Here is a 14,284-nt window from a genome sequence, read left to right as displayed (position 1 = left end):
CCTACACACTCACGACCCCTACAAGGAGGCATTCACCTGTCAGGAGTGTGGCAAGAGCTACAACACCAAGCTGGGCTTCAAACGCCACCTCGCCCTCCACGCTGCCAACAGTGGAGACCTCACCTGCCAAGTGTGCCTGCAGCTGTTCCCCAGCACGGGGGTTCTTCTGGAGCACCTCAAAACACACGCTGGCAAGTCCTCCGGTGGGACCAAAGAGAAAAAGCATCGGTGTGAGCACTGTGAGCGACGATTTTACACCCGTAAAGATGTGCGCCGCCACATGGTGGTGCACACCGGACGCAAGGACTTCCTCTGTCAGTACTGTGCCCAGCGCTTCGGTAGGAAGGACCACCTGACACGTCATGTGAAGAAGAGCCACGCTCGGGAGCTACTGAGGGTAAAAACTGAGCCAACTGATTCGCTGGAGCCCGTTGTCTATGACTTGGCGTCTGGGGGCATCAAAGGTGAGGTCCCGGGAATCATAACCCCAAGGCCACACCAGCTCAACATGTACACGGGACCCGTCCTGGACACGGAGCCCTTCCCCACTCCCACACACCCTTTTTCTTTTAAGTACCCACTGGGTTCCAACTTTACCTCATACACCGTTTCCTCACAGGAGCGGGAACAGAATCTAAAGGGAGAACTGGAGACCTACCTGATGGAGCTGCAGAGCAGCATGCCCTCATCCTCTGCAGCTCCAGAACCCCAACTCTCCTCCTCCAAACTGGAGTTGGAGCCTCCAGTGGGCGTGCTGGAGGAAGCGAGCGAGGCAGTGTCCCTGTCTAAAATGTCCAATCAGATGACAGCAGCCGCCGCAGGCGACTTTCTGGCAACTTCCTCTTCTCTGATGGACTTCTCACAGCTTTTCAACTTCCTGCCACTCAACGGGCCCCCGTACAACCAGGCGGGGGGCAGCGGAGTGCAGGGCGTTACCTATCCACCCAACGAAGAGCCCACACCTCTCGTCCAGCTGCCCCTCCATCCTCCAGAAGGCCCAGAGGCTGCAGAGAGTCCGCTTCAAAGGCTCCCCTCCTCCTTCATATCCAACCTGAGCACACCCACCACGCTGCCCCGCTTCCACCAAGCTTTTCAGTGATCCAGTATGTACTGCACCCGGCACACATGCACTCTAACACCCACATAGTGACACACATGTCGAGCTACACAACCTCCCCAGCAGACACCGAAACAAGATGCTCGTAATACATTTTTGTTTGGGGATATATGCACTTATGTCCATTTAATGACACCATGAGCAGATATAAGTGTTGGCTTTATCAGCTTTCTAATTGCTACTGTTGGGATGTCTTCTTTTCACCTAGTAAGCTTTTTATTGACGAGTTGGCGAATCTCCACCTCTACTCCCTAATGACGTGTTCACTTAATAACAGAAAATGTATCCTCTTTTGCTGTGTGGATATGCAAATACAATACCCAAGTTCTCAATGGCTTGCTATGTGCAAGTTTTGTATACCTAACATCATCTTTTCTGATTACCAAGAGAAATTATTCTTTCAAAGAGATGCAGGCTGAAAGTTTTCTCAACACCTTTAATTGAGCCCAAGCCGTGGAATTCAGAGTTGAGGTGCAGCACTGAAAACACACATTAATGGAGCAATAATGTGAACGTGGCTTAACTGTGACGATGAGAGCTGTGTCACTTTAAACAGGAATTAGTGGAGAATTTCCATATAGATGAATACTAATAATAATTAGATTGCAGAGACATTCTTTTCTTTACTCATCCCCCAGGCTTTGAATAGTTAGTCCTAAGGAAGCACCTTTTGCAGTGGATGTGTGTTGTTGTTGTTGGTACAGCACTTGTGGTCATTGTAGTTGACCTTTGTTGTATATCTTTCTTATGTGTGGTAGGGACCAGTAGTTTGGACATGTTTTCGCCCATTTACATCCATTTCAAACATTATGTACTATAAAATGACAGCATACCAGATTTTGGATTAATTTGATATTAAATATTCCAGGCAGCTATTGCGTTTCATTAATTTCTAATCTGTATGGAAATCAATTTACGTGTGTCAGGGGATCCATTACAGTGGTGATGTCTGCTCGTATTTCCAACAACATTACTGTAGACTGGTAAAAGTATTCAGAGACTGAATTCACACTGAGGGCTGTCAATCTCTAGTTCCCCCATAAACACCCTCTCCACCACGGACACACAGCATGGTTTTGTGACTGAGCTGTTCCTTATTTTTATTTTAACTTCTTAGATTACATTGTAAACTATGTGTCCAGTTTAGAAGTAACATCTGAACAATATGACCTAGTACCATTGTATTTAGTATATCATAAATGGTCCTTGCAACAGTGAACCATACAAATGCAAATGAAGATCTTCAAAACTGATTAGGAAGGGTAGGAGGATTGAAAAAAAGAGTCTTAATTAATATTTTACTGAACCCCCTCCTTTGCTTTGAAAAAACAATCTCCACCCAGTAGAAACAATCTAAGATGATGTACTCCAATTTAAACATTTACTAATATTTTTTTTAAGTTTTACAATGCACCCCACCAATATGTCAGACTGACCAACGATAACAAACAGGTGCTCTGTTTATTGAATATTCCACTTTGTCTTTTAACCAAGACCTAGCTATAGAAGGCTTGTAAAATACATCCAAATCCACATTTTGTATTCACAACACACACATCTTAAGTGTGTCAAATTAAGCTACAGAATATAGCAACCACTCAAACAAAAAATTAAAAATAGATATTTCCAAGGGAATTAAATCAATTCATAAACCTCCACTCTGTATACACGTAGGCCTATCTGGTCTATTCCAGACTACACTAGCACACTGACTCAACTGATCAGGAGAGAAACTACTTATATTGTGTTGCCACAACAATATCAAACTGTTACAATTAATGATACAGCTGGACTCACTTCACATTTGAGCCCTTATAATGTACAAACAAAAGATTACTCTTAAAAGTGAAACGAGCTGTCTGAATTCGATGGAGAGTTCTTTAAGATAAATTCCTAAACACTTTATCTCGGCAGTAACCTGACACCAAAGCCCCCTTTTCAAAATGTGACATTTGATTTTGTTTTGTGACCTACAAAAAGCATGCAGCCGTACCTCCACTTCCTCTCTCAACATTACGGTCTTCCTCTCCTTGCTATGTATCCTTTTTACTTGCTAGTAGCTAAATGCAAGACAAATATTGTCTCCAAATGATACATTGGCTGTTGTTCAAATAAACGGATTAGTTTGGCAACTATAAAACATAGACAGCCCCAGTTAAATAGACAAGCATGCTGACATGATGTCTACCTCTGAATGATGCTGCTGCCCATCACAGGCGTCAAACAAGTTACACGTCCACGTGTTGCTTTAGCACAATGCTGAACGGACGTTTCTCTTTCTGCCCTTTATAGAATCAGCTGATGTAGGTCTATGAGCTAGCGTTAGCTTGAGTACAGCGCTCTATATAGTCCAATTGGTTTACCATTTTAAATAAGATGGTAAAAGGGACAAATGCCTACCTCAAAAAAGTGTTTCCGTTTTTTTGCTATACTTGATATAAATATACCAAGCAACATGTTTCACCCACCTTGTGCTCCATTCTCATGTGTCCACAACCAACCTGGGCAAATCAGCAGGCACACTTTCTTCTGCCAGTATGTCAGTTTTCATATAGGTCATGTCATTTTGTACGTATTTTACAAAACTTACCTGAGATAATACCCATCCCTGAATAGAAGAATAAAATATGCCTATTCAGTTCCATCTAGAAGTCCCCAATAGTATTTGAAGTGTTCAAATCCAGATAGTCTGAGTCCTCAAAGCTCCTGCAGGAACTAGTTGGATGGGCATGTGGCTTGTCTGACAGGAGTTCTACAACAGACCAGCAATTACAAGAGGCCATGTTCGAACCCAGAGAAGTAGAATTAAAAAATTATGTTTACCTCCATTGTACTATTGTAGTCATACAAATAGAACCAACATCTTCATATATAAAACAAACTGAATTGAAATACAATCAATCTTTTTTAAAGGACACACTGTTTTGGTGTGAACACATCTGTGTTTCTTATCATATCAATATCTGTTTCTCTTTTCTTCATCTTTCAACCCAACCATCGAGAGGAGTGCTTCTCAGTATCTTCTCAGGCTTTTGTTCATTGAGAGCTTCAGTTGTATGGAGCATTGCAGGAGGACAGTCTATGACAGGGTGGACATAATCATGTTCAAATCATGCATTGTAAGCAGACGTTAAGCCTTATTGTCATGCAATACATATAACAGAGCAGCTGTTTGTTGTGATTCAAATATGAAAAATGGCACAAATAATGGCTGCAACAAATGCTCATCATATTTGTAGACATGTTCCACAGGTCCATGACAGACACACCCACTTACATGTCACACCGTTGCAGCATTGTCTCAGATATGTGCTGGATTGATTCATAAGACATTTAGAAATGTAGTAAACATTAAACACCTTCAATGAGGCACTGGAACCATCTGTGACAACAGGAGGTTACATATAGATATTTCTACTCAGGCAATGCTAGGTGAGTGTGTGACCTCCACCCCCACTAATGCTTTCATTCCCTCTGCAAACCTTACAGGAAAGGCCCAGTTCTTTGTTTCACTCGAGGCAAACCTTTCTCATTCTGCGCTCTTCATAAACATCTAAAAATGGTTTAAAGATGCAACCTGCTTCCACATTTGTCCACTAAAGCTTGTTTCTAAACAACGTAGTGCTGACAACCACTAGCCAGCAAAGCAGGGCTTGGTATCAATTGACATGTTTGCGTAGCTCTAAATACCAAACTAGGAGTGATCCGATCCACAGCCTTGTTGACTTCTTCTTTCTATTTCAATAGTTCCTGGTTTCAATCAAAATGGTGATTATAACGGAGGTCAAACACACACCTATTCTAGTCGCTGGCTTGCAGCATACATTAAAGAAACAAATCAATGGGAAAGATCCACACTCGTAACTCCACTTTGGCAAATTCCAGACTGTTCCTTACTTTTACAAAGTCCTTGTTCGGCTGCGTATCGTTGGACAATATTTGGCTTTTAAAATAAATCATGAGTACAGTGAACTTGTGATCACGTGAACAAATAACAAATAACTGAGAAAACTCAATTAGCTGATGAAGGCTGTGAGATGCAGTTTAAAGGGCATCACAAAAAACCTAAAAATGTAAATATTGTTTTGGTTACAGCATCAAAACTCTATTGACACAAAACATGTCAAACAACACCCAACCCTAACGTGATGATATCTGATTTTTATTATTTTATTAAAGAAATATGACATATTTCATCTGTAAAACAGACATCTTTTTTGAAACTGACTCTTTTATACTTTCAAGAGTTATTGGATTGCACACTATGTGGCATAAATGTGAACTGACCCGCCTGCTCCTTCACCTTTTCTCTTCCACCACAACAGTTATCAGATGGTGCATCCTAGTTCCATGAAACGTTTGATGCATATATAACCCAATAGTATTATCATTTACCTCACATAGTCATATTGTTTTTGTGGTCTGAAATTCAAATATAGAAGTGTTGAGTTCCCCGTTTCCCTTGATGAGACATGAATGGACACAATATGTTTCTGGGTTATGTGAAATGTAGTTGAATGTGTGACATTTCAAAGCATTTATGGAAGTTTGTTATTTGTATCTTGCGAAGGTTTGTGGTTTTACAAGATATATTAGCAAGCCTTTTTTGTTGTTGTCATTATAGCACTTTTTGTAAATGTAATGCTTTTATTTCCTCTAATACTTTTTGTTTAAAACCTTTATTACAAATGTATAGATGATATATTTAGCTCTTTTAGAGAACAATAACATGTAAATACAATATAAAATGTTTTATTTTTACAGGTACAATTTTGACAGTGTTTTTCCTATCAAAGTGTCATTTTTGCTTTACTTGCACAAGTGTTCTGTGTATCTCATTGAGGGGTCTTTTATTAACAAACCATGTACCCTTAACAGGTTCTTCAGAGGGCCTTCTTTGACTATTCAAGTGATTCTGAAGCTTGGATGGGCGGTTCTAGCACTTAGATATATCATCCTTTCATGGATTGTTAAACAGACAACCAGATACACTGTATGTTCCCTAACTCCTACAGTGATGTTGATCTCTTCTCTCATCCTTTGACCTCAGTGTGACAATATGAAAAACATGACTTGATTTCTTACTGGTTTCTGCCTGAAAGCTCTTAAGTGACAACACATCTTCCAATCAGCTACCCGCATAATTAACTTGATGTATAACTTATACGACAGAATCCAGGCATTTGATGTGGAGAGAATAAAAGCAATACACTGTTGATTACAGTTGAGAGAAAGTAGAACCACATTTCAGTTCATAATTCTAAAGCTAATCTAAGCCGGGGAGACCAGCAGACGCTCTTCAGTGAGAGGCACAGACCTTCAGCAATTCATGTCAATCTTCTTTATAAGCTTCAGTGGTACCAGTGAACTTTATTGAATGTGTATGTAAGAAACACTGCAATACTGCAATGTATATTTTGGTATTGGATCAAGCTGCTAACATACTTCTAAAGCTCCTAAAGGTGCAACAGACCTCTATTCTAGTTCTTAAATGTATCGTTTGTACAAACAAAGTATCCAGTTTAGCTGAACAGTTGGCATGTGTGCCTGGTTGTACTATATAGCTACATATATTTGATTGTACTGTGACTTGCCTGTAATATCACATGCTCCCCTCATCCCCCCCCCACCTGTGTGTTGTGATTGAGACGTGAGTGAGTCGTGGTGGGAGATGAAGAGGTCGGTGCTGACGCTGACTAACACGACTCCACGCCGTTCAGATGAGCTGAAGAAGTTCACAAACGAGCCGCATTCCAGCCATGTTGGATTTGTTATACGTTGCATTTATTAATGCCATCCTGTGACAATGATGGACTCATTTCTAATTCTCAATATTTTACTTTATATATATATATATATATATATATATATATATATATATATATATATATATATTTACAAGTTGTAAAATAAAATTGAATGCTGCGGCATTTATCTGTTGTTTTTTAAACATTGGCATCATCCAAAGAGGCAGATTAACCTGATTTGATTTACATACCTTGCTGCTATGAGAGAAAAGAACTGCAGTCATCATCCAGTGTTGTTCAATGAAAGTTCAATAAACATAAGAGAAGGATCCAACTGCAGGTCTGTTTGGTCATTCCTAAAAATGTGTCATAAATCATATGTTTGTCTTCTTTTGAGGCTCTTTCCACACTTTAATAACTGTGAGACCCAGATATTAAGAACCTATAAAGTAACATTTGTTGAAGTGAAGAATACAGATTTTAACAAACACTACAGCATAAATATGGCAATAACTGTCCGACAAGTCAAAAAGTTTCAAGTGAAAAGATTGACATGGACACGGTCCTCACAGTTGCTGCTGATACTTTACTTACAGTTAGCAGTTTGTTGATTGTCCATTTGATTCACTGTAGTTTCCCTTCCATCTGTGGATTGACAAACTGGCGTATCAAGACCAACTACCAGACTAAGACTATTTTTCAATTCAATTCATCAAATCACAAATTACAAACTCCCCTCAGAGGGCTTTACAATCTGTACACATACGACATCCCTGACCTTTGACCTCACATCGGATCAGGAAAAACTCCCCAAAAATAACCTTTGACAGGGAAAAAAGTGAAGAAACCTTCAGGAGAGGAACAGAGGAGGATCCCTCTCCCCGGATGGACAGAAGAATAGATGTCATGTGACCAGATGAACAGAGTTACAGAGTTACATAAACACATGAATAGGACAATGTATGAATAATTAGTAGTAGGCATGGACCGGTCTACATCCAGGACATGGTCTAACCTCACACCCAGGACATGGTCTAACCTCACACCCAGGACATGGTCTAACCTCACACCAGGACATGGTCTAACCTCACATCCAGGACATGGTCTAACCTCACACCCAGGACATGGTCTAACCTCACACCCAGGACATGGTCTAACCTCACACCAGGACATGGTCTAACCTCACATCCAGGACATGGTCTAACCTCACATCCAGGACATGGTCTAACCTCACACCCAGGACATGGTCTAACCTCACACCCAGGACATGGTCTAACCTCACACCAGGACATGGTCTAACCTCACATCCAGGACATGGTCTAACCTCACACCCAGGACATGGTCTAACCTCACATCCAGGACATGGTCTAACCTCACATCCAGGACATAGTCTAACCTCACACCCAGGACATAGTCTAACCTCACATCCAGGACATGGTCTAACCTCACACCCAGGACATGGTCTAACCTCACACCCAGGACATAGTCTAACCTCACATCCAGGACATGGTCTAACCTCACACCCAGGACATGGTCTAACCTCACACCCAGGACATGGTCTAACCTCACACCGTCACTGCGAGCTAAACACTGAGTTTAACATCAGGAAGTTGCAGGTCATCCATGTTTTTATGTCTTTAAGACATTCTTGAATTTTAGCGAGCTGGTTGGTCTCCTCTGGTTTGATCGATAGATATAATTGAGTATCGTCTGCATAGCAATGAAAGTTTATAGTGTTTCCTGATAATAATGCCCAAAGGAAGCATATATAAGGTAAATAAAATTGGTCCAAGCACAGAACTTCAGAATTTCAGTAGCACTCCTTATAGAGATCTAGAGAGGGAGAAGTAGGATAAAATGTGTCCAGCTATGAAATGCCTTCTGTTAATTTACTACACGTTTCCTCTTATATCCACTGTAAGAGATTATTTCATTTCTGACATACAGTATGCTTTTAGACTCAATACTGATGCTGACTTATCTGACTGACACATTCCATGAAGTCCTCAACACATCTTGGATCCAGCACTCAACGTGTCCCTAGAATAGGTTTGTTTTGATAGAAAATAAGAAGAGGAATTGTATTAAAGAGAAATAGGACAGACAAAGTAAGGAGAGGAGTGGCTTATGATCTCAAATTCAGTGAAATTACAAGCTCCCTTATTTGTAGGAAATATTAGTTGTATAGTTTAGTTAGATTCTTCATTACCTCTTAGGAGAAGCAACATAGCACAACTGAGAAATGTGAGGAGGCCAACAGCGAGAACGTCCTGGTCGCTTATTGGAAGAATATCCATCAGACTTTTAGGAAGTTATTCAGAACCACTTTTCGAATTTGCTTGGAATTGAAGCGCCTCGGTGCACACCAGCCACTGGATATTTCATCACTGAAACTGCTAGAAAATGAACGTTCAATGTGTTTTCGTGTGTGTTGTTTTCAAAGAAAATGTAGCTACCGGAAGGTACTCTATTGTTTTTCATGTCTGCTTTTTGAAGGAGAAGGTACAGGATAGAAAGATGAACCCAGTACCTTTGTTGCCTCAACATAACTAGGTACTTTTGTTGCATTTTTGTTTTGTATTGTTTGAATTTGAGACACATTTTTTTGCCAAAACTTGATGTTTTTTAACCAAACCTAACCAAGTGTATGTGTAAATGTTTTTCAATAGTTTTGTTTCAATTAAAAAGGTTAACCACAAGTTTAAAACTGCAACCGTAATCCAAAGGAAATGTGTTTTGCATACTAAGAAAAAGAAAAGAAAGACATTTAGACTTGTATTGATCCTGTGGGTAAATCCTTCTCTATTTAACCCCTCCTTAGTTCTTAAGGAGCAGTGGGCTAGTGAAGCCCGGGGAGCAACTGGGGGTTCAGTGCCTTGCTCAAGGACACTTCAACATGCGGGGATGGAACCGGGGACCTTGTGGTTACGGGATGACCACACATCCTCATGAGCTACAGCCGACCCAATGTTTTCATTGAAACATAATTGAGAGTGCAGTTTAATTGTATGAGGACATAATTATGTTATTATTATGCACAGGGTGCATGCTGTTGTTGACAGCTGCTCTCGCCTCACTCCTCCATGTTTCTATTCAGTGGAAGATGTTTTCAAACATATGAGGTGAACCAATCTTAAAAGTATAGATTTGTATTGAATGGTTCAGAAGTATGCACAGTGAATTAAAGTGGACTGGATGGCTCAAAAGAAAAACACAACTTGTGTGAAAGATCATGCAAAGCTCATAATACTTTCCAATGTGAGTTTGGTTTACTAACCTACAAGAGATGATGCAGCTTAAATACGTTGTAGTTAAAACAGGAAGGCTTGGTAATCATGCTGCTGGTCTCAGGCATTGAAGTCATCAGGTTATTGAATCCTTTGGTAATGCCAAACAAACCCATTTCAACCATTCTCTATGTCCACATTTCCAGAGGGCTGGGGCCCAACATGAAAGCTCACAAGTCGGACAGGTAATGTGCAAAGCTCTGGTTGTCCCTGAGCAGGCTGCACTTTAGCCGGAACTAATTCTCCTTCCTGCTTTCACTGTGGTTCGGTGCCTTAACATGTTTTCCGATTATGTGTGTCTGCTTGGAAAATTCAGAATGTATTCATAACTGGCTACTAGTTCAGATTGTTATCCCTCACAAGTCTGTGTTGACGTCCTATGGATCAGACAAGGTCGGGCTGATCACAAGGGAACAGAACAAAAGAGTGAGACAGCTACTCTGAACCAACAGCTGATCATTAGGACGCCCGTGGAATGCACACGTGCAGTAGTTACTTTTTGAAACGCACAAATATGATTGTGCTTTAATACCACAGGATGCATTTGACCCCGCCCCCTCCTGCAGAGAGCGTAAACTGAGTTGAACCATCGGGGCGAACCCGTTGAACCCAAACAGAGCGCAGTACACACTCCTCATCACAAGGTGGCGCTGTGACTGGCTGCCAGGTGTTGTGTGAAAAGCTCGGAGCCGACAGATAACTGCTCAGTCCGCTGCAGACAGCCTCCCCTCCACCATGCCGTCTCCGATCCCCGTGACCCGCCTGCTGCCCAAAGACATGTTCCCCTGCCTGGACATCGGGACCTGCAGCAGTCCGCTCACCAAGTACTCCCTCGGGACCACGTTGCAAGTCCCCGTTCAGAGGCTCCACGGCAAGATTGCCAGCCGGCTCTGGTCCACTGTGATTCACTGGAAGGAAGTGCGCTCCCTGCTGCCTGTGGGCTCCGGAGGGTTCGGCTCCGTCTACAAGGCCGAGTACCTCGGGGAGACCGTGGCGCTGAAGAGGGTCAAGAAGTGCACGAAGAACAAGCTGGCCTCCCGGCAGAGCTTCTGGGCCGAGCTGAACGCCGCACACCTGCGCCACAGGAACATCGTGCGCGTCATCGCGGCGACCACCTGCGTGCCGCCGGATTTCGGAGACGAAGGCAGCATCGGAACAATACTCATGGAGTTTGTGGGGGACGAAAACCTGCAGCAGATAATTTCCGGGTGTGTGGAGCCGCTGGGCGAGGACCGGTGGCTCAGGTACGCCACGGACATCGCACGCGGCTTGCGGTTCCTCCACTCCCACTGCGTGGTGCATCTGGACATCAAACCAGCCAACGTGTTGGTGTCCAGTGAAGACGTCTGTAAAATTGCGGATTTCGGCTGTTCTCTGAAACTGGACCATGGCTGTGAAGTCAGCGCGATCAGCCCCCACGTGAGCCATGTGGGCGGCACGTACACGCACAGAGCTCCGGAGCTGCTGAAGGGCGAGGGGCTGTCTCCTAAAGCGGACATCTTTTCTTTCGGGATCACCTTGTGGCAGCTGATCACCAGAGAGCAGCCCTACACCGGCGACAGGCAGCACGTGCTCTACGCGGTTGTGGCGCACAACCTGCGCCCGTCTGTTCAGGATCATCCGGTGTTCCGGTCGGAGCAGGGCCGGCTGTGCAGCACCGCGCTGAGCCGGTGCTGGAGCGCAGAGGGCCGCAGCAGACCCAGCGCCGAGGAGCTGCTGCCGCTCCTGGAGACGCTGCGCTCCCCGCTGTGACTGCGCTGTGTACCGGGTGGCCGGTGAAGCTTCTCCACGGTTCTGCTCTGCAGGGTCAGCTTTCCAGGATGAAGCCGTGGACTGCGCTCTGCTCACCTGGACGCCCGAAGCGGGTTAGAAAAGCAACCAGAATGTGCCTTACGAACCACGACTGTGGTTCTGCTGGAACCCACTGGTAATAGAACCAGCATTGACTCTTAAGAAAACACCCGCAGGCTGATGTCAAAGAAAACTGACTTTTTAAAACTACTTTGTAGATTCCATGTTGGTTAAAGTGAAGGCTACAATGAGCAAACCTCTAAATGCAAACATGTTTTAAAGTGAATTCAGTCCTGGGTAACACATCATTGGGCTGGGCATCTCAAAGGAGCCACACCAGGTTACTGGAGTTTGTTTTAGTAATCTTTCTTAAAATATGCAATCAAGATGTGTTGTGAACTGAGTTGTATCGTGATATTTAAGTGTGATGGTTTTCATTAAAATTATTTTTATACTGTGTAGTGCTTCTCAGCTCTTCCTCGCTTCATTCCAGGTCACCAGTTTGAGGGCTCACATGTAGACCGATGACTGTGAGGAAACCATCACAGGGATGTGAAACACGTCTTTCAGGTGGGCTCTACCTTCCTTACACTATGATGATGGGAAGAAACCCATCTGCAGCTAAGAGCCCTGTGTGGTCTTGACTGTAGACTAAAAATACCTGCCTTGGGTTTCACTTCACTTACCCATACAACTCAGCTTCTTGGAAAAGGCACGACGTCATGTTTAATTGTTAGCTCCCCACACCCACCAAAATGTACGGTTTAACGTGTCAAAAGGTATACCGGTAAGTTTAGAAGTGTACGTCCTGGACAATGAAAACATATACAAACCTTCTAATGTGTAAAACTTTTGAATCCATGTTAATTAGATGTTTTCATCGTTGTGTGTTGAGACGCTCAACTTTTATACCAGATATTTCCTAGACCTTTTCTTAAGTGTAACCCCCTGCTGGTCAGTGACTGAAGACACTTCTGAACGTCTGAAATGATTTGTGCAAAGACTGGTCCTAACGTTTCTGAGTGTAATGCATGGCCACGCAGTGTGTATGACGTCTCCTTCAGGAGGCCCGTTATTGGCTGATTTAGTGCTCAAGGAAGGAGTTATGGGTCAATGTGACTAGTCAAACGTTTCTCATGAGAACCATTCTTAAGACTATTTGTTAGAAGTTGTAAATGTAGTGGCTCAGGTCCACATTGTAGACAGGATGTCTGGCTAGGGGAAGAACATAGTGTCATTTAATAGAATAAATATTACAATCAATTGATAGACTCTCAGCTGTACTGCCACTTCAAATATCAAATCAACCTTCTATGCAACTGCTTCACAAAATATGTTCAATAGACACAGACACACACACAGATGAGTAGATAAGCAAATACAGGTTACCTGCTGGCTTGAGTAATGTGCTCCATATGTGACAGGCAGTTTTATGGGGTACAGGTCGCGTTGCAGTGCTGCATGGAGTCACATCGAGACTTTTGCAAGGAAAAGTCAACCAATATTATTAGGAATGAAAAAGGAACCAGATTCCTCATTTAGAGGTATAATCGTCATGGCCAAGTCTGCTTTTGATATTATTTTGATAATAAAAGCCACATCATTATTTTCATTTCATTATAGATTACTGCAACTCCTTATTATCAGGCTGCTCTAATAAGTCTCTTAAATCCCTCCAGTTGATCCAGAATGCTGCAGCTCGTGTACTCACAAAAACTAAGAAAAGAGATCACATGACTCCTGTATTAGCTGCTCTGCACTGGCTCCCTGTAAAATCAAGAATCACATTTAAAATTCTTCTCCTCACCTACAAAGCCTTGATTGGTGATGCACCATCATATCTTAAGGAGCTTGTAGTACCATATTGCCCCACTAGAGAGCTGCTCACTAAATGTGGGGCTACTTGTAGTTCCTAGAGTCCTAAAAAGTAGGATGGGAGCCAGAGCCTTCAGTTATCAAGCTCCTCTTTTATGGAACCAGCTTCCACTTTCAGTCCTGGAGGCAGACACAGTCACCTCATTCAAGAATAGACTTAAGACTTTCCTCTTTAATAGTGCTTATAGTTAGGGCTGAATCAGGTTTGCCCTGGTCCAGCCCCTTGATATGCTGCTATAGGCTTATAGGCTGCTGGGGGATGTTTTAGGATACACTGAGCACCTATCTCCTCTTCTCTCTCTCCTTATGGATGAATTTACATCTCTCCATTGCACCTTATTAACTCTGCTTCCTCCCCGGAGTCGTTGTGACTTCACGTCTCATAGGGTCCATTGGACCTGGAGGTGTCTGATGCCTGGTGAACCGGCCTCCCATTGGCCCTGCTGATGCCCCGCCCCCCCTCCTCT

General features: G+C 43.0%; 2 protein-coding genes across 2 annotated transcripts in view; both read left to right on the top strand.

The window, feature by feature from the left end:
- The window catches only part of plag1 (pleiomorphic adenoma gene 1), an 11,571-nt gene extending 10,122 nt beyond the window's left edge, over nucleotides 1–1,449 (top strand). The window contains exon 3 of the mRNA XM_034560407.1: nucleotides 1–1,449. This exon is cut by the window's left edge and continues 87 nt beyond it. Coding sequence (XP_034416298.1) covers nucleotides 1–1,099 — 1,099 coding nt within the window. The 3' untranslated portion in view covers nucleotides 1,100–1,449.
- A 9,390-nt stretch (nucleotides 1,450–10,839) lies between these two features.
- Nucleotides 10,840–12,401, top strand: mos (v-mos Moloney murine sarcoma viral oncogene homolog). Its single transcript, XM_034560149.1, has one exon. The coding sequence runs from the start codon at nucleotides 10,887–10,889 to the stop codon at nucleotides 11,901–11,903; it is 1,017 nt and encodes a 338-aa protein (XP_034416040.1). The 5' UTR covers nucleotides 10,840–10,886; the 3' UTR covers nucleotides 11,904–12,401.
- Nucleotides 12,402–14,284: the final 1,883 nt, after the last annotated feature.

The sequence above is a fragment of the Cyclopterus lumpus genome, chromosome 20, assembly GCF_009769545.1.
Source record: "Cyclopterus lumpus isolate fCycLum1 chromosome 20, fCycLum1.pri, whole genome shotgun sequence".
Classification (NCBI taxonomy): domain Eukaryota; kingdom Metazoa; phylum Chordata; class Actinopteri; order Perciformes; family Cyclopteridae; genus Cyclopterus; species Cyclopterus lumpus.
This window is presented reverse-complemented; position numbering and strand designations above follow the sequence as displayed.

Coding starts and splice junctions, on each gene's coding strand:
- mos (XM_034560149.1), top strand. CDS start 10,887: ATGCCGTCTCCGATCCCCGTGACCCGCCTGCTGCCCAAAGACATGTTC.